The 21,457-nt window shown below is 34.8% G+C and overlaps 3 protein-coding genes across 4 annotated transcripts; all 3 read left to right on the forward strand.

Annotated features, from left to right (window-relative positions):
• The first annotated feature begins 1,515 nt into the window (after positions 1-1,515).
• On the forward strand, positions 1,516-6,172 carry LOC140957370 (methylcrotonoyl-CoA carboxylase beta chain, mitochondrial). Its single transcript, XM_073414598.1, has 10 exons — positions 1,516-1,785; positions 1,985-2,104; positions 3,111-3,545; positions 3,769-3,859; positions 3,954-4,186; positions 4,295-4,459; positions 4,635-4,709; positions 4,962-5,093; positions 5,646-5,702; positions 5,777-6,172. The coding sequence occupies exons 1-10, from the start codon at positions 1,588-1,590 to the stop codon at positions 5,978-5,980; spliced, it is 1,710 nt and encodes a 569-aa protein (XP_073270699.1). The 5' UTR covers positions 1,516-1,587; the 3' UTR covers positions 5,981-6,172.
• Positions 6,173-13,555: 7,383 nt separating this feature from the next.
• On the forward strand, positions 13,556-16,179 carry LOC140956481 (thioredoxin M3, chloroplastic-like). Of its 2 annotated transcripts, none has more exons than XM_073413235.1 (2): positions 13,556-14,011; positions 15,642-16,179. In XM_073413235.1, exons 1-2 carry the CDS (start codon positions 13,813-13,815, stop codon positions 15,953-15,955), a joined length of 513 nt encoding a protein of 170 aa, XP_073269336.1. In that variant the 5' UTR covers positions 13,556-13,812; the 3' UTR covers positions 15,956-16,179. The 2 variants fall into 2 exon arrangements, with proteins under 2 accessions (XP_073269336.1, XP_073269335.1); XM_073413234.1 differs by having other exon boundaries at positions 13,589-14,011; positions 15,636-16,179.
• A 1,042-nt stretch (positions 16,180-17,221) lies between these two features.
• Positions 17,222-18,893, forward strand: LOC140957808 (uncharacterized). Its single transcript, XM_073415197.1, has 2 exons — positions 17,222-17,423; positions 17,693-18,893. The coding sequence occupies exon 2, from the start codon at positions 17,821-17,823 to the stop codon at positions 18,802-18,804; it is 984 nt and encodes a 327-aa protein (XP_073271298.1). The 5' UTR covers positions 17,222-17,423; positions 17,693-17,820; the 3' UTR covers positions 18,805-18,893.
• Positions 18,894-21,457: the final 2,564 nt, after the last annotated feature.

The raw sequence follows: 21,457 nt of genomic DNA on the forward strand, positions 1-21,457 counted from the left end.
GATGAAGACTTGGAAAAATGGTAAAAATTTACCGACCCCTTGATCTAATGCGGCTGGGCACAACATGGTTTGAACCTAGTTTCTTGTTGAAAAGCTGGACAGTGCCGCGGTGGTGATGTGCCCAATGGTGATAGATACATTTGTGATGTAAGAAATACCAAACAATGGAAGAAGTTTAAAAACGAATTTGGGTGGATTACAGAAGCCGGAAAAAAAGAAACACCACTGGAGGAGCTTGAGTCACGGTTGGACTGTTGAATGTAAGGGCGGATGAATGCAGTAAAAAAAAGATTGAGGAATGAAGACGCGGAAAATGAAAATACTCATAAATTTGCTTACGCGAAGGTGAAAGTTTGATGATTGGTGACTTATAAGATGTTTGGGCTTAGAAGATTATCGTTGTAGGAATTCACTTGGAGGATGTGAGATGTTATCGCGAGGCAGAAGGTCTCAAGGAAAATGTGAATAGAATTTGGGGCGTCATGCCGAATTTTGAAATGGGCCAAAGTCAGCAGCAAATGTATATAAATAGTCAAATTGACTACATGAGTTGAGCGATTTAAATATCTGATGTGTGCATTACCATGGAAGTTGATCCACCATCCATGATCGATCACGGTGGAATGTAGCCAAACTGCTCGGAAGAATTGAACAAAAAATGGACAGAATTCATTAGAAAGCCTCTCGAAAACTTCATCAACAATCAGCTCAAAATTACAACAAAATAGCTCTCAGCAAATTTCATGATTTTTAGCCTAATTATGTAGCATGTTTCCAGTAGATTATCTTTTCTTTCCTTCAAGTTTTAGCATATTTCTCCAAATTTTCTGATTTTAGTTGCAAAAATCTTATTCCAATTCATAATAGTATAATTAAATTAGATGTTGTTTATATATTTCTTCTACAAAATTAATCAGATTTCTTGTTGAAATTCTTAGTTTTGTGGTTTACCAAATGAGTTAAAACAAACAATCAAATCGAGATTCACAACACTTGATCGTAGAAGTTAGATTATTCAAAACTTTGGTACGATTTTGTGAATGACATGCCCGTAATTTTTCTGGGCAAACACATATATAGTCCGATTATCATACTAACATCTTATCAAATGAGTTTATCACACATGACTTGTACATCATGGTTCATCGAAATATGGTTTGCATGCTATTATGTTAGTTCGAGATTTTAATAAGTGTACACTGAAAAGAAGGGCTATGAGTTCTCGTGTTATAAAAAAATAATGGTTATTCTGCATCAAATAATATAATAATAGTATAGAAATGTATTTATATACAAAACTAAACCAAACAAAAAAAATCAAGCGAGAAAATGTTACCTTGATTTTTTTTAAATATATCTTATTAACTACACTCATTATAAAAATATTTCATGATTTAATTTCATTTTTTTTACTTAAATACACTTTCGATATAAAAATTAAATTGAATATATGATGATAATAATTTAATTTATTTGGATATGACTGACAAGTTGACGCCACCTGTCTATCTGAGCACAAAGCTTCTACGGACCAACTTTGAAAATCTTAAAAACGGCGCCGTTTGAGTGCTGTAGCGAGAAATCGAAATGTTGAGTAAATTTGTCCGCAAAATCTCATCATCGGCTTCGGGGAGATGGGGGTACCCGGAATCGATCGCCGACCCGACCCGAAACTTCTGCTCGGGTATCCTGCCCGACACATTGGACCGGAGCTCCGATTTGTTTGCCAGCAATTCGGCCGTAATGGAAGGCCTTGTGTCCCAGCTTCACTCCAATATTCAACAGGTATCGCATTTCCAATGCATGTGTGCGATGTGCATGTGTGTTCTTAGTAAATAATTTTTTGAATTTGTGATGCAAAGAATCCGTTTTTGGATAATGTTGATTGATTTTCTAGTGGAATTATACTTCGTGTGAAAAGAAAGATGATACTGGTTTTGAGCTGCTATAAAATCGAAATAAATGCTTTGTTTTGGTGGAATAGGTGTTGAATGGTGGAGGAGCAGAGGCTGTGAAAAGGAACAGAAAAAGGAATAAGCTTCTTCCCAGAGAGAGAATTGATCGTTTGATTGATCCTGGTTCTTCGTTCCTTGAGTTTTCCCAGGTTTATTTTTCCCTGATTTTAAGAAATCATTCAGCACCTTACAAAATAATGAATTGTGGATAGTTAGAAGAGAAATATGGTTCTGGTTCTTGTTTCTGTATCTTTCTTTCGGATTTGGAGTTAAAGGACTCTAAGGGTGTCGATGTGAAGACATGGTAGTGTAGTGTGATTATTCCGGCATTCATTGATTCAGACATTTATAAGTATTTTTCCTTTAATCTTAGTATACATGCTATTCTTGCTAATAGAATCCCGAGTGAAGTTGAAGCTGGAGAATACTAAGTAATGGGATGTAAAGATACTGAGTGGATACCTTAACATAGCCATGTAAAACCATCCAGTTGATGGCTACATTTTTTCAGCAGTTTTTCCACCATTTAAGTTACTTTTGATCATTTTAAAGGCGTCCTTGAGTAAGGCTCATCCTGTTGGTGGATGGTCTATGAGTTCCTTTGGGCGATTCTGCAGCATTTCCTTTCTTTAGTTACATACCGGCCCCTGAGCACTCCTTGTGATGAGATGCATCCTGGACCAGATTATTCTGTTGCGTGCCTTCACTTGTTCCCAAATGGCAATTGCTCCCCAATTGACACGACACATGAAGCAGAGATGTGTTGAATAGGAATTTTTTTGCTTTATAAGCTCATCTGCAAAAACCATTTTATAATACACTTTGTTTGGCACGTGGTTATGTTTTTCATTCTTTTACATCATATATTTCTGTCCATGATGGTTGTAGTTTTGCTTATTTAAAAAATTTGTCAGAAATGTTCATGGAACATATACCCATTAATTAGGGTTACAGTAATCTTCAATGCAAGTCAAATGCCTTCTAACTTTTATACTGTTTCCGAAACTGGTAATTTAGTGCAGTGTGTGCATGCATCGGTGCATGTTGTCTGTTCCATGAAGAACTTCTAAACTACTTATTCATAACTTTTAATACTGGGTTATGAATTGATATTGGAATGTAATGCATATGATTTCATGGTCTTTTAAACATTAGCTCGCTGGCCATGAACTATATGAAGACTTGTTGCCATCTGGTGGAATAATTACTGGAATTGGTCCCGTGCATGGAAAACTCTGCATGTTTGTGGCAAATGACCCCACTGTGAAGGGTGGAACATATTATCCCATCACTATCAAGAAACATCTTAGGGCACAGGAGATTGCTGCTCAATGCAGACTGCCCTGTATGTATCTTGTGGATAGTGGAGGTGCTTTCCTTCCAAAGCAGGCCGAGGTCTTTCCCGACAAAGAAAATTTTGGAAGAATTTTCTATAATCAAGCTGTGATGTCTGCAGAAGGTATTCCACAAATTGCATTGGTGCTTGGTTCTTGCACGGCTGGTGGGGCTTATATACCTGCTATGGCTGATGAAAGTGTAATGGTCAAAGGAAATGGTACCATTTTTCTTGCGGGGCCTCCGCTAGTGAAGGTTAGTTAAAGATTTTAGCACCTCAAAACCTCCTGTGCAATTTTACTTTCTGCAATTCCAGATTGTTAAAAGAAAGTATGACAGATATGTGTATTATATGAGTATGTCAGCTTGTAGAATTGATGCAATGTTTGCTCTCACGTTTCAGTAATGTGCTTGTGATATTTAGCAGGAAAATTATTCATGGCTTTCTTTTTTAACATAATTACTGAAAAAAACTCAGGCTGCTACGGGAGAGGAAGTTTCTGCGGAAGATTTGGGGGGTGCTACAGTGCACTGTAGGACATCGGGTGTCTCTGATTACTTTGCTCAAGGTAATCCTTTCTTCTCTTCGTATTGGGTCTTTTGAAGTCACGACTCTCAACCTTACTTCTCACTGATTGACTTACTAGTTTTTCAATTTTGTAGACGAAGAGCATGCACTAGCTATAGGAAGGAATATAGTAAAAAATCTACATATGGCTGGGAGTTTGGATGGATCACAAAATACAGTAGCTGAATATAAGGAGCCATTGTATGATGTTAAGGAACTTCGTTCTATTGCTCCGACTGACCTCAAGCAGTCATTTGACATCCGATCAATTATTTCACGGATTGTTGACGGAAGTGAATTTGATGAATTCAAGAAACTGTATGGCACTGTGAGGCCTTTTTTTACTTTGTAATTTCAAACTCTTCTTTGTTTTGCCAATACTTTTGTTCGTGTCTCTTAAATCTTGATATTTTATATGTGCTTTTATCATGAACAGACGCTTGTGACAGGCTTTGCTAGAATTTTCGGGCAACCTGTTGGAATAATTGGGAACAATGGGATACTATTCAATGAATCTGCTTTAAAAGGAGCCCATTTCATTGAGCTGTGTACTCAACGTAACATCCCATTGATCTTTCTTCAAAACATCACGGGATTTATGGTATGCGGTACATCTCTCTTTTGTAGTAACTTGATATTTGTCTATTTATTGTCGTTGAATTTAGCAGATAGCGATGATGCCAGTTACCCCTTTTTGTTAATGAGCTTTTTTTTTTGAAAAAAAAAGTGTACCTTCTAGATTTTTAAAAATAAGATGATCTCACAATGTGTTGCAGGTTGGTTCTAAATCTGAGGCAAATGGTATAGCTAAATCCGGTGCTAAAATGGTGATGGCAGTATCTTGCGCAAAGGTTAGTTTATCTAACTCGTCTGCTATAAGCATGCTTCTTCTGGCCTTTCTGCCCGCTGGAGAATTCGCGTTCCTGGCACATCCTTTAATGGCTCACGCGAACTCTCCTTTACCAAAATTAAAGTGGACCTGGTTTTGTTGCTCTTTTATATATTTTTTTTCATTTGATTTATTTCAGTTATGTCCATTAAGAAGTGCAAATGGGAAATGAAATCCACCTGCACCTAATTTCTATAAACTGAACTTGGCGCAGGTTCCCAAGATTACAATTATTGTAGGTGGAAGCTTTGGAGCTGGAAATTATGCAATGTGTGGGCGTGCATACAGCCCTAACTTCATGTTTTTTTGGCCTAATGCCAGAATATCTGTGATGGGTGGACCTCAGGTAGCCTCTTCCCTTTTCTTTTATTTGTTAACCGGCGGCACCATTTTCAAGATTTTCCTTGTTTGAATTGCTTGAAATTTCATAACTGGATTGGCTTAAATCATCTGAAACCTAAATTCTTGTGAAACCGGCTTTTACCGTTTATGAGTGTTATGAACTAGCTAGATTTGGAGACACTTTTTAGGAATTTTTTTTTCTTTTTGTGAATTAAAGATTTCATTTGATAGTACCACATGATAAAAAAAGGACATGGGATGGACTCTGTTGGTAAAAATTGATTGAAGCATTATGTTGCGGACAAAGATCGAATTTAAAGGGAAAATTCCACGAATTCTAGAAGATCCTAAAGTGCATGAAACTAACTCGATAAAAAAACATGTATTATTATCAAGGGAGAAATGATATTGCAGTATGGGGGCTGCAGCAAAACTCTCTAACCAAGACACTAGTAACTTGTTAATTTTCTTTTACGTCCATGCATGCGTTTAGAAAACTCACCCATTTGAAGCCTAGTAGAACATTATTCTCAAGTTCCAAATGACTTTTTTTCAGGCTGCTGGTGTTCTGTCTCAGATAGAACGAGCAAACAAGAAAAAGGCTGGAATCCAGGTTCGCAAATTCTTATTCTTCGCAACAGGTGGTACTCTGTAGCTGAAATATACTAACACGTATAACTTCTGCAGTGGAGCGAGGAAGAGGAGGAGAAATTCAAGACCGGCGTTGTGGAGGCGTATGATCGAGAGGGCAGTGCCTATTATTCGTCAGCAAGACTTTGGGACGATGGTGTGATTGATCCTGCAGATACCAGAAAGATCTTAGGCCTCTGTGTTACTGCTTCCACAAATCGTAAGCCTGAGGGTACTAAATTCGGGGTTTTCAGAATGTAATGCCCGTTTTTTGGAGATTATGGACATCCAGTGCTATACTGTTAGATGACAATTAGTTGGTGTATCATATCTCATATAGCACGGAGTGTGCTGCTTTGTCTCGTAGCAAAACATTGCCAAGAATAATAGGTCCCAACCAAAGACGATGATGCTAAAATATAATTCTACTTAGAAGAGCTTAAATAGAAAGACAAATAACAACCAAATCTTAAAAATAAAGCCACTAACGGTTATCAACAAAAATAACAAGACTTGTTCAAAGTCGGTGTTCTAGGTAATGGGTGGGCGTTCATCGTCCCGATTTTTAGCAAAGTGATGTATTCGATCGCTGTTAAAAAATCGGTCGTCCCAAGTTAGAAAAGTTACTCAATAGTTTCTGCATATCAGGATGGACTTCCAAGGATGAAGGATCGATGGTTGTTTGGATACACATTGCGAACACCGAACTCCCTTGTCGAATATTCTTGGAAATGGTTTTTATGCTTGCTTGTAACCTTTGTTGTTGGTTATTTTCATTGGTATTCCATGGTCAGTTGCTTCCAACTAGTTGCTCCAACCAATGTACACCTAGCACCAGATGCAATCCAATAAGCAGTAAGACATATAGGATAAGAGAAAACAGAATACCTTGGAGTTTTACTTGGAAATTTTCAAATCTCCCTCGGCACTTCAAGGGTACACCATTTGCCACCTTAACACAAAAAGGTTTGGTGGGAATTAGCAATTGCAATATATTCGCTATTCTTTCATTGATGAAATCTCGTGGTTTTCCTTTGGCGAGCTAGCTGCTCATCACTCATCCGAGCAAGGCTAATGGCTTCCTGTAAAGAGTTTGGTTTGAAGATATGAATGCCATCAACTATCTCCAGTTTGAGACTGCCCGTAAATGTTCCAACCAACGCCATGTGTGCCCACCCTTGTAATTGATTTCCCAGCCTCTCAAATTCACTCTGATAATCACATGATGAACTTGTTTTTTGAATCTAGACAGTGCATTATCAAAGTTCTGTTTTTCTGCTGGACCGAACCTTGCCCACAATTCTCTTCCTCACCCTCTTCTTTAAAAGCTTTACGTGACCATTGCCACCATTGATTGGCCTCACCTTCAAGGTGAAAGGAGGCTAGTGCCACTTTTTGTGTTTATGCGGTATCTTGGTATTCAAAGAGTTGCTCCACTTTCTGAATCATTCTGTAAGAATAATCTCCAGAGAATCGTGGAAACTCCGATTTAGCCAAGTGTGATGAAAATAATGGTCATCCTCCATTGAAGTTATCACATGATTCTTATCTGTTGATGTAAGAATGACTATTTCTATTATTGAAATTGCTGTTGGATACGTTCCAGTTGGAGAGCAGTGCCTCAGTTATTTTCAGGATGGAAACCTCCATCTGGTGAAGCTTGCCGTAATGCCGATCTCCATTTTACTGATGCTGTCTTGGAGCCCTCCAAGGTCAACCTCTAAATTTTAGATCCTCTCTTTATTAGTAGCCATATGAACCTCTCTGGCATCTATCTATATGTAAAAGTACAGTTTCTGCCAAATATAGAAATATCATGCCCAATTGATTAGTTAAAAAAAGAAATACAAGTGATGATTTTTATTTATTGATTTCGGTTCAAACTACTAGCTTCGGCCTTTATGATTCAGAGTAGATGATTTGTCTTTCCCATTGTTAAATAGATTAAGTCTGACAAATATCTTTTTTCAATAAAAAAAATCTATAAATTACGACATCAATCTTAATTCCAGTCTTTTGGGCTGCCTTAGCCTTATTTGAATTCAAATAAGGCAGCCCAAGAGCCTAAAATAAAGAAAGAACGTGTATAAATATTTGATAAAATATTAGTCATTTTTACATATTCTGTCAAAATCAATATCACGATTCTCAAATCTCAAATTCAAAAATGCCTCCATTGTTCAGCTCCATCTCTGAGGTGAACCCTACAAAGACACAATGGGGCCTTAAACTCAGATTGGTTCGAAGCTATGAAGTACCTATATTTCAAAAGGACACAAATAGTTTAGAATATGTCTTTCATGATCGAGAAGTAAGAATATTTATTTCCCTATTCGACATCAATTTAAATTATTCTGTATTAGCTATTTTAAAAGTTTGTCATATATGACAGGGTTCACGCATACATGCTAGCATTAAAAAGGACGAGGTGATGCAAATGTTGAAACCAATTCTCAAGGAAGGGCATGTTTTTGCCATAAAAAATATGGTAGTTGCAGAAAATGGAATCAAGACCACAAAGACCAAATACAAAATTATTTTTATTGCAAACACTAATGTCTATGAAATTTTCGAAGATACATTTCCCAATTTGATGTATGAATTCAAGTCTTTTCCTGCACTATCAACTGCATCAGATGTAGTGGATGAGACAACCCTTTTTGGTATGAGAATTTATAGTTTCATTTTCATCTGCATTTTAACTAATATTATTTTCTTACACTTTTGAATTTTTTTGGATAGATGTCATTGGACGATTTGTGGCAATAGATTCCCCACAAAAAAAAAAAAGAAATCGAAGGACGCCCACGAAAGCTTATTGACATTGTTTTAGAAGATCTAGAGTAAATATTAATAAAATAATTTGCATATTTATACATTTTTCACTAACCATCTAATATGTCCATTTTATTAAGGAGTAATAGGTTTCCATGCACTTTATGGGGAGATTTTGTTGATAAAATGACAGCCTATTTGAAAAATGTTGGTGAGGACCTGTGATTGTTATTCTTCAAATGTGTTGAGCAAAAAAATTTCGAGGTGAAATACGGGTATCAAATGTATACCATATCACAAACTTGGTAGTCAACGGAGATTTAGATGAAATTTCGAAGGGACACGTGTCTGATAGGCGTCGCTTCATAATCCGAGCCCATCTTTTCGACTACCTGACACAACTTCTAAGGCACATCTCATTCGTACATTTACTCCAAAATCAACGATTGAGATCATGATTCTCTTGTATAAAAATATCGAGTGTTCCACTCCATTTCACACTTTTGTATCCTCGTGCTCTACTATACTACTCCAGAATTTCCGACATCCCCTGATTCTCATCCTGCGAACTCACACTCTTCTCCTTGACCAGCTTCATCACCACTTCACCAGTGAGTTTATCTTTATTTCCTTCATTATGTCAAACTCAACTTCTTCTACATCCGGAGCGAACTTACGTGGCTCATTTGAGTATAAGTCTGCGGCGATGCAATCTGACTCTGCCCCTCTGCTCCTCCCCCTACCTTCTCTGCCACCTCCAAAAAAACCCCTTCCCATCTCCGACAACTCCAAGAAACCCAAGAACACCCGCCAGCCTGCTGGGCCCTCCCGAGCCACGGAGTGGAGTAAGGGTAAAAATAAGGGCCGTATTTCTAAAAGAGCTGACCAAGAGGTCCCAGTTGTTCTCTGGTTTTCTTTTATGGCTAGTACCTTCCTCTCCAAAGCCAACGAGGACCTCAGAGTCCTCAGGTCTATTCCCTCTTCTTGTACTATCCTTATTCTCATTCCCTCGGACCGGGCTAACCAACCCCCGGAAGGTTATTACATTTTTTTTCCGGGACTAGGTTCTTAGTGGCCTACGGTTCCCCATCCCTTCCTTTTACGTCTAGGTGGCCCAATTAATGGGGTCCCTATAAACCAACATGCTTTTCAAAATGGACAATCTCTTTATCGACCTTATTATCCTTCAGTACTATTTTATTTTTCGATTTAACAAGAATGTTTTTTCTCTATCTGATCTTATCAACAGATGTTTTCTTTTTTAAGTCATGTTTCTTCTGATTTTCTCCTTTGAACCCATAAGTAGATCGAACTATCAGAAGTACCTTCAAAAAATTCTGAGTGTTGAGGAGTAACCGGGATTTTCAGGGTTATTTTTTAATATAACTTGGACATTTCCGGAAAAAAAAAATTTAAAGCTTTTGAAAATCTTCTAAGTGTTATTAGATATTTGGTTTGGCTTGATTCACTAAAACTTGTTTGAATAAGTATCGGTACCTCATAAAATATCGGGGACCCAAAACTGCTGGGCTTTGATAGGAAGACGGGGCCTCATGCCCTAGAGGTCTATATAAGATATTATGTCGGGGCCTGAAAACTCTCGACCTTTGATAGGAAGTGGAGGCCTCATGCCTCTTGATCCTATTAAGATAAAATTCTGAGGCCTCAAAACTCTCGGTCTTTGATAGGAGTCAGGATCTCATGCCTCCCGGGCTTATATAAGATAAAATTTCGGGGTCTCAAAACTCTCGGGCCCAATAACCTATTATAATAGGTTCATTAGGCACATTAGATGATAATTAAAATATTTTGTTTAGGTTGCTTCTCAAAAATATTAACAAGCCTCCAAAAAGTCTCTATTTTCTTAAAAAATTGATTGTCGATTTAAAATACGACTCGTAAAAACACCTCAAAATACCACATTTTCGAAAATATTCATTAAATTATATCATATATTAAATAATTAAAAATAATCATTTAATAAAAATATTTTTCCTTGAGGGTTCTCGGTCTCCATTCCTCGATCGCGTCTCGAATAACTTTTAACACAGTTTTATTCATTCTAGTAGAAAACTACATTTTAAACATGTAAACATGTCTACCATAATCAGTTTACGCAATTAAAACAATTTAATTAAAATACATAAGAAATTTGATAGCTTGCATGCATATGGTTCACGTGGACCTCCAAATTTTCGAGACGTTGCAGTTAGTGGGGTGCCAGAAAGTTTTCCGGTGTGGTCACTCCATCACTCAAGTGAGACAAGTGTTTCTCGCAAGGGAAAATGCAATGTATGGAATGTAGATTGAGCATTTATGAGAAATGGTAAGTGAATTGAATGATTCACAATTAATAAAATTTGGGTATTTATAAAGATACAAGTAATGATGACCTTATTTTCAGTATACGATTGCTATTTATGATAAGATGGTTGTCCATGCCCTGTCCCGCCCTTTGACACTGCCACATAAGACAACTCAGACTGCCTCTAGTCTAGTCACATCATTTCAACGTGTGCTGAATGATAGGCCCACGATTCTGAAATATTGTATCTCATATATGTTGTAATGCCCGAGAAATTGATTATCGTAATCTGATATGATTTATTGATCATGAATTGATGTGAGTATAGTTGGACCACTCCGAGACTAAATTGGTTAAAACATATGAGTTATGTGATTTCCAGGCAGAACCTGTGGCGCCCGAGCGGTAGAAGACGACCGCCCGAGCGCCAATGCATTACAAGAGCATGTTTTGGACAGAACGTCTGGCGCCCGAGCGGTAGTTCTTGACCGCCCGAGCGCCAGTGTTCAACAAAAGTATGTGTCGGACAGAAGGTGCCGCGCCCGAGCGGTAAAGATTAACCGCCCGAGCGCCGCCTGAAAGTTGTGAAAAATGATGACACGTATCATTACATGCAATTGGATATATATATATATATATACAAATGCCTTCAGAATTAGCAAAACAAGGAAACGGGAAAAGCTACGAGGAAAGCTCAGAAAAATCCTTACGCCTTTATATTTCGATCCGTCCGTCTGATTTTGAATCTGACTTCAGTACTGTGTTCCTATCGACGCAGGCTTCAACTGGACGTAAGTTTTGCTACGTTTTGATATGTTTTGACATTATGCTATTGTCAGAAGTGGATAGGATTCATATATGATGTTCTTGGCATGTTAGACATCGTAGAATCGAAGTCAGATTGAGAAACGGACTGATTATGGAATTGTTATGAATTTCGGGGGATATTGATTTATACCGGACAGAGTTGAATTGTGACTGGATTATAGATTGTATTGGATATTGGTTATGGTTTGTAACTGTTATCTGGTACTGTTGTAGTGACGGGGATATTGAGATTTTACCGTTATGCCGTGGATTTTGAATTAAATCCAGAATAATTAGATTCAGTGTTAAATGGAGAATGGAATATTGATATTATGATTCTCGATATATCGTTTCAGATTTACAGAGACAGTCTTAAGTTCAGAACGGATATTGCTTCAGACCGAGACTACAAACGGAAGGTATAATTCAATGTGGTATTGGGAGATCGACTTGAGTCGGTTTAGACTTGAGTTTCCCTAAATCACATACTTTACTTTATTGCATTGATATTTGCATGGATTTGGTTGATGTACTTGTTCTCTTGATTTATAGATAGCAGGTATTAGACGAGTAATCTTGTGACAGAAGTGCCTGATGGTGGCGGGATCGCCACGGGCACATTGCACGATGTCACAAGATAGTGAATTGGCGAAAGTGCCAAAGTCTGTCACCGGATGATTGGCTATCGATGTGGATAGAATTGTAGCTTCTTCTATTACTGGTGATCGGTACCGTATCGATGTGGATCGAATCGTAACTTCTTCTATTACTGATGATCGATATCATATCGATGTGGATAGGATCGGAGTTTCTTCTATTACTGGTGATCGATACTATATCGATGTGGATAGAATCAGAGCTTCTTCTATTACTGGTGATCGATACCATATCGATGTGGATAGAATCGGAATTTCTTCTATTACTGGTGATCGATATGGAATGCCACTTCTGGAAACCGGGATCCCTAGACTAGGATGGAGTCTAGTCTGAAAGTGTAACGTTACGAGCATTGTCGACAGCCTGATATTGATTATGTTTCAGATTCTGATACATATTGTTGTTATCTTTTACATGCTTTATATTTGTTTATATGATTGCATGTTTCGTTGATTTATACTGGGATTATATTCTCACCGGAATTATCCGACTGTTGTCGTGTTTGTATGTGTGCATGACAACAGGTGGGACAGGTTCAGGGTTAAGGAGATGAAGAGAGATCGTGATTAGAGTGGAGGCTCCGGACTTGGATTAGAGATAGAGTTGGACACTTGATATTAGCTGTTAAACCTTAGTTGAATAAATTTATGTGATACAGGACTTGTATTTTTATATTGAGATGTATATAAGTTCTATTCCACTACGTTCCGCATTTTAAAAAAAAAAAAAATTTTTAGACCCTGTTTTAGAATTGATTAAATAGTCCCAATGATGATTAAGAACATGATTAGCGTTCGGGTCCCCACATATGTGGACCCAGAAACGACACCCGTACTGAGGTGGTCAGGCATGAACCTCGACCATTTTGGTGCATCATAATGGAAAATATAACCGAGAGGCAAAAATCTGAACATTTTATTTTGTCATATCAACTAATGATACATAAAGCATGACGAACTTTTATATACTCCAACAATTTGCGAAAAGACAAAAATCCTAATAACATGAGGTTCATCCGATAAATTGCCATATGCTACAAATATTAGGTAAGAAAACAAAGATAAATTTCAATTCATCCTTATATTTTCACTTAAAATTATAAGCCCTACATATTTTAAACAGTTCGGAAAATCCCATTAGAATTATTTAAATTAATAATTTTCTTAACTACTTTAAATTAATAATTTGCCTACAAATATCAGATTGACATCGTATTTGATAATTGAAATAAACAAGACAAGTTTATAGTAAAATTTTAGATTAATCGAAACAAAAATTCTGGGGAAAAAAGTGAGAACAAAGAAATTGTAGTCGACAGCACCACGTGCCGAATTCTTGTCACCCGCTGCATCCCCACTATACTGTTCGGATCAACGTTGTTTTCATCCCTATCGCTTCCTTTATTCGATCCAAATGCGCACGCGGCGATTTAAAACAAACGTATTTCTTGAAATGTGTGTATATATACTTACATTTGTGCACGGATCACACGGCCTCATTTAGATTTTTCCAAGGGGGTGGGTTTGTTGAGCCACTTGTTGCGCTTGAAATGGCTTCGCGCAGTTCTTGTTGCTCTGTTCTTCCATTTTCTGTCACGGGTCCTCGATTTGCAGCCGTTTCGTTGATCTCAGTGGGACAATCGCATCCCAGTTATCGATTTGGGCTTTCGTTTCAACCAGGGAAGAGAATCGGGGACGCCCGGAAGTCGCACTCACGGTTATGGGTTTCCTGCCTTCGTGACACCAAAGGTATGCAGAATTCTCGGCTCAAATTATTCAAGAAATGCGATATTTTTTTTGTTTTCGTTTTTTTTTTCAATCGATTTGTTGGGCTTGAATTTCGATTTTCATTCATCTATCTCGATTCAGGAGAGAATGATCTCTAGATTGTATGATGATCTCGTGAGATAGCGGCTGCATGACTGGATATTGATCTTTAGTGTTGACTTTGAAACTTAATAGCTCGTGATGATCAGCGGGATAATGGAGTTGACAAGCTTCCAATAAACAGCTGATGTTTATGATGAGACCATGTGAAAATCAGCCCAGATTCTATGTAAATGTGTCTTAAGAAAACATAGTTTTGTTATTGTACAAATGTTATGGTAGACTTTGGAATCTGCCCCTGAAAAGAAAACCAGACTTATGTTGAGTTGATTGACTGATTTTCTTTACCTATACTTCATTGGTAATTTAAGAAGGCTAGCCTCTTGTGGCATGATTGTGGATTCAGCGGTAAGCCCGATAGTTAGCTTTAATTATGTGTATAGCTGTTTCTAACCGAGTTTGCATCTAGATGACTTGTAATTCTGGAAGCATTTTATCTTGTAAGAATCTGAAATCCTTGGTTTTAAATTGATTAGTTCCTACAATTTATAAATATATGTATTCTGAGTTTCTAATGTTGTTTTGGAATCTTGTGTTGTATGAAAATCGTAATATCTGTCGCAAAATATTTTGGTTCATACACTTGATGGTTATTTCACCTCAACTTTATATGTTCTCCGTTGCATCCTTTGCTGCAGCCCTTGAAATCGGGATCCTCTATTTCTCTGTTGTGATTAATGACCTTATGCTGAGAAGCTAAATAACTTTCAGTCTTGAACTTCAATACAATTAGTTTCCTTGTCTGTCATTTTGTTTCCTTAAAGATTGTTATCATACTCAAGATTAAACAAATGCAAATTGTATATACAGCGAGCTGTTAAAACATGTGAATGCTGTGAAATGTAGATACATGGAACATGTTCAGGTTTCAAAACTCTTTGATTGTATTTCAAAGTTGTTTCTAATGTATATGTGTGAGTCATGACTAGTGATTTTTGCATCTGGTTATGTGATTCTTTGGAGTTGACAACTCCTAGTAGAAACTTCCTGTTTTCTTCTTATATTTGGTTACCTGGAATGAGCCGTTGGATTCTAGGATTTTAGAGCTATTTACCTCATAAATCAATTTAATGCAATAGATAGTGCCACCTTTATATGTTTGCATGTTTAATTATCTTATTTGGTTATAATGATTGGGTCCAAAAAAGCATTCATTCGTTGTTTAATGGGCCATAATTGGGTTGTTCGGTTGGTCGTAGTGAATTCGGGCTGGAAGATACGTCGCGAGAAATGAACTAATGCTGCCTCCTTCATAGTTAGTTTTTCTTTAGTTTATCGTCTTATGGTTTCCCAGTCTGATATATGATGAAATTTAAAAAATCATTTCAATCAAATAAACACAGTAAATTGTCCTTGTGGTTCGCCAATTGCATCCCTGCTTTCAAGTGTGGTGTAACTACAAGAAATAAAAATGCCAACTGCTTTTAGCCTGAAAATGGCTTAGAATTAATTAAATCTTTTCTAAATGGCTTTACTTTGGATGCAGCTTCAGTCGTTACTGGCAACTCGTGGGATAAACTGATTTTAAACAGCGATACCCCAGTGCTCGTTGAATTTTACGCCAGTTGGTACGGGCCCTGCAACGTGGTTCACCGTGTAATCGAGGAAATAGCAACAGGCTACACTGGAAAACTAAAATGCTTTGTCCTGGATGCAGATCGTGATCCACAGGTTGCGGAGAACTATGAGATTAAAGCTGTACCGGTGGTATTGTTGTTTAAAAATGGCGTAAAACGTGAATCTGTTATGGGCACCATGCCCAAGAAGTTCTATATGGCCGCCATTGAAAGGGTTCTGGCTTCATAAATCTCTGCAAATGTTTGATAGGACGTCGATCGTGCTGAGTGCCAAGCTTACGAATTTAATGTACATTGTCGTGTTACCTTTGTCTAGGACTCTTGTTACAGCATCTCCACTCCTGGGTAAACTTGTGAATACTGTTTCAAGAATGTAAACTGAAATCAGTTGCTTGGTTACTGCTTTCAACCAAGTTGGATCTACAGAAATATTATGTGTTTTGGGCTTGTATAGCTTTCCTGTAAATTTATCACATAATTTGTAGAACTCCAACATCTACTGATTTGAAATTTGAAATTTGAAATGTTTAACTTGGAAGGAAAGTCAATGTAAATAATAAGAACTAACTTTTAATGCACAATTGCAATTGAATTGTAACCAAATATACAATATTCGAATGGAGAGAATTAATGAAATGATAAGAACCCATCACTTGTAAACATGGGATGCGGTCTATTTGCAAGTTTTTGGACCGGATTCGATAAATATTTCTTGCAAGTCTTTTGAGTTGATTTGAAAATTATTAATCAAGCTTGACTCAAATATATTCGAATTTTTTTTAGTTGAACTCGAGCTCAAATTATTTTGTTCAATAGTTCACGAGTTGCTTATAATTTTGAGTAGGTCTCCTGTGAAACGGTCTCACGAATCTTTATTTGTGAGACGGGTCAACCCTATCGATATTCACAATAAAAAGTAATATTCTTAGCATAAAAAGTAATATTTTTTCATGGATGACCCAAATAAGATATCAATCTCACAAAATACGACCCGTGAGACCGTCTCACACAAGTTTTTGTCTATAATTTTTAGTATTTTATTAATATAATATAGTTATATTACACAAATAAATGTCAAACTTTTGTGTATATAATTTTGAACAACTATTCAAATAATTCGTGAATATATTCGAATATTTTGAGTATAATTTAAGCGAAATATTTAAGTCATTCGAGCTCAAATATATTCAATTCAATCATGTTGTAAAATTTTTTCCGAGCTCGATCTGATTAGTATAGGACACTAAAAGATTAATAATATGAAAATAATAATAAAAAAATAATTAAACGAGTTTGATTGTTATGGACGTTTTTATTTATACTACTCCACATGAATAATATCAAGTGGATTAATAATCATCATTCATCAACTATTATATATATATATATATATATATATATATGAATGAATGACGATAATTTATAAATCTAAAACATATATCATATACGACGTTACCATATGATATTACATCTACCAAGCTCGGACATACCAACCTCAGAAGCAAATTGTCGGTTCATTTTTAATTATTTCGCATTCACTGATATACTATTTCCTCTTCCTTGCCGCGTCGTAAAATAAGGCTATTCCTCTCCGTCGCCGTCGGAAAGCAGCTGCCGCCACAGTGATGAACAAATCCTGTTAATTTTGGGCAATCTTTCTTTCATCAACATAGTAATCTCTCCTCGTCCGTCCGGTGGTAAAGAGATTTTTACAAATTCGCCTTCGATTAAATATTGTTTGTTTTTCTGATTTGGTGTAAATTAATTATCACAGTCCTCGTCGACTCTTGATTAAAGAACTTGAGTCCTCAAGTTGAACTCTGCATCTGAAGAGTTTATGTACAACTTCTTTGTTGACTGTAATCATGTGTTCCAACCTTGATTGTTTAGTGGACTATCTATGTTAGTTTTTCTATTCATTTTGTTATTTCTGGTTATTCATATTGTTTTCATCCATGTCATGAAGGTAAAAATCATTCAAGAATCTTGTGAACTGTGATGTCGATCTCCAGTACGCCTATGTGATGTGCGGCCTGAGGATGTTGCTGGTAACATTAGGATGGCCTTGCGAGTCCATCCAGTCATCGATGGAGAATGTTTTCTGCTTATGGGGATTTCAATGCCTTTCCTAGGCGATTAAGAGAAGGATGCCAGAGAACTGGTGTCAAACTCATAGACGTCCCTAATAGACGGAAAGATGCAGCTGACAAAGCAATCTTGGTCGACATGTTCCTTTTTGCCCTCGACAATTCTCCACCATCATCCATCTCAGGAGATGTTGATTTTGCTCCTGCTCTTCATAATAATTCTTGGCCTAGTGTTGCTCGTGGGGAAGGTTTTGTGCCCCCTAAAAAGACTCTCGTTACTCCTCGTGCTGAGGTTACTAGTTTCTTGATGGGATGCCAGATCAATGATTATGTAGATGGGCTGAATGAAGAAGAATCAATAGTGTACCGTGGGATCTCGAAAGGCTGTTACAATTCGAGAGATTTTTCAGTGACGTCACAGTGTCTTTCAGAATATTGTAGCAGTTCGCCTCAATATCCGACGACCTCCAAACCGTGTAGTCTTCCAAATGGTCTAAATGACATTTCAATCAGCACTCTTACGTCTTGTGACCAGAATGACTTGACATGGGTGCAACCAGGAGATCTAAATGGGTTGAAGGGACAACTGGTGAAGTTGCTTGAGTTGGCTGGTGGTGGTTTACCTCTAACACGTCTTCCATCAGAATACCAGAAAATTTATGGGAGGCCTTTGTACGTTTCTGGATATGGCGCTATGAAGCTCGTCAGTCTTCTCAAGAAAATGGATGATGTGATTGCTATCGAGGCAAAAGGCCAAAAGAAGTTTGTCTGCCTAAGAAACTTGAAATGCGGACCTGTTGGTTCTCCTCCGCTGATATTGGCGAGGAGAGATGATAAGAAAGGAAAAGGGGTCCAGGAAGATAACAACAATGATGTGATGGCTGGAGTTGGGTCTTCAGATGAGTTTTCCGGTGATGAGAGGGTTATTCTAGGTGAAAATGATAATGCAGTGGGAAGGGAGAAATCTATAAAAGTGTGCATGATGGGGTAAAATTTTTGTATTGTAATTTTAATACATTGTCTGAATTTTATGTATTGTTTGTACAAATTGCATGGACATTGATGAAAAAAGTATATAAAATTTAGCGTCAAATTTAGGATATTAAATTTGTAGAATTCAATGTGTTGTTAATTCATTTAATTTGTGCATTTTATTTTTTATGATCACATTAAACACTTGATGATCATAGTGGTGCTTATATTTTTTTAATAGAAAATTGCAACATAAGAAATTTTGAAAATAATGTTACGTAAAAATTGAATAGACATTTGATAATAAAAATATATTAGAGAAATAATATTTTTTTGATAAATAATTCTTAGAAAAAATATTTAAAAAAAATAAATTTTGAATAAAAAATATATTCATTAAAAATATTAAAATAAAAAACATTTATTATATATTTATCTATTATAATTATAAAAGTATAAAAAGAACGACAAATTTTTCATTGTAAATTTTCTAGTATTCTCTTAAATTGGTGTATTTTTAGATTAATTGCATGAAAATTTTCTACACAATTTTTGAGAAACCTGATAACAATGATACATTAAAAATAAATATATGTTTGATAATAAAAATACATTTTTTTAACTATATCTATATCTATATCTATATTTTTATAAAATTGTGGATCATAGGTCATGTTTTCTAATTGTTTAAAGATAGAAATGATCTCCTTATCAATAAAAATCCGAAAACTCAGTAAGAATATATATGTATAATTCTAATTGTTGTATGTGCAAAAATTAAATATAAAAATTTTATATTACTCTACATGATATATAATTAATTAGTAGTTTAATTATTCCACCTAATATATAATTAATAGTCAAACAAATGCTAACGAATTATCACTACAATATACATTGATCCTGATAATTTTATCGCTTCAAGAATAAAATATAACTCCTATATTAATTTTATCAAATAATTCATAATTATGGTAACTTTAAATGTTTTATTTCTTTTAACTTTCTCTCTACATGTTATTTTATTATTTTAATGTATTTTTGTAATTATATTTTTAGTATAGTTTCTAATTGAGTAATAAACTATAATATCACAAGCTATATGAAAAAAATAATTAATAATGCAATAGTTGAATAACATGATCAATATATAATAATATGAAGTTCAATACTAACATATTTTATGGTTTTTTGACTAAAAATTGAAAGTAAAAAATTTAATAAATTATTTAGGATAATTTATATGATCAATTATGAATGTTAATATATTGATAATTTCATAAAATATGAATCTCTTAGAAGAATTCGGAGAGTTTAGTTATAATAAGAAATTAAAAAATAGAACTTTTTTTTTAAAAAAAAAACCTATATATCAGTAAATTTATAAATTCAATAGGCAAAATTTAATAGTATTTGAAACATCTACTAAGAATGTTTAAATTTAGGCATTAAGAGTCTAAAAGTAAACCCGACCATGGATTTCAAGAACATTGAAACCAAAATCAAAACTAAATTTTTTTATTAGCTTCCATTCCAAAATCAGCTCTCATAATATATAAATTTAAAGCATAACTGATAAACAATTAGTTTTATCGTCTCACGTATTGTATGAATATTTTATTTGATATTTAAAAATTGATCATAATAGTAATTTTTAAAAATTTATAACTCAGAAAAATTTATAATACACATAATTTGGTAGTGTGTGATATTTTGATTTATAATTTTTTATTTCTATAAATGTTTTTTAATTATTTATGAAATTTTAAGAAAAAAAATTCAATAGTCAAATAAGTGACATAAATAGTCAAATATTTGACTATGATATAACCCAAAAATTTAAAAAACAATCAAAATCCTAAATATGTAATGCATGAAAAAAAAATATTAATGAAAAAATTAAAAGACATATAAGTTATTTTCTACTGTAAAAAATGACATAATCATTATCATAAATATAAATTATAATGATTATTTATTATCATTTGTCAAAGTATTAGAACTTTTACATATGATATTTCAATATCTTTATTTAATTATTTTGAAATCAAACTAACTAATTCAACAAATACAAAATAATTTTTTTATGAAAATTTATTTTTTTGGTTATATTTCAAATTTTAATTTTGAAAATCATATTGATAGTTTAAAATTTATATTTAATAATTATTCTATGAGTTTATTTGATTTTTTTTTATATTTACTATATAATCTTATTTAAATATGTATTTCATTATATATGTTGATTTATTTATTATTTTAAAATTATATTTAACAATAAATTAATAGTCAACAATATAATCTACAAAAGATCGATTTTGATATAAAATTAGCTATCTATGCTATAGAATTCTAAGAACAAAAAGTAAAAAAATTATGCATGAGGTCAAATATTATTAAATTGAATATTATGAATTATATTTTATTGTCAGTATTATTATTTAATTAGTTTTGATATTGTTTTGATGAGTTAGTTACAAATATTTTAAATTTATAATTATTTGTTTTTAATGTGCTTCACTTATGTAAATTATGATTTATGCATTGATAAAATTCATAATTTAGTTGATTTTTAGGTTATTATGTCTTATACGTGGTATTTGGATATAATATATATATTTTCAGTTCATTTTTTCTATATATCATGTTCACTATAATTTATTATATAACAT

This window comes from Primulina huaijiensis, chromosome 14 (assembly GCF_012295235.1).
Source record: "Primulina huaijiensis isolate GDHJ02 chromosome 14, ASM1229523v2, whole genome shotgun sequence".
Taxonomy (NCBI): domain Eukaryota; kingdom Viridiplantae; phylum Streptophyta; class Magnoliopsida; order Lamiales; family Gesneriaceae; genus Primulina; species Primulina huaijiensis.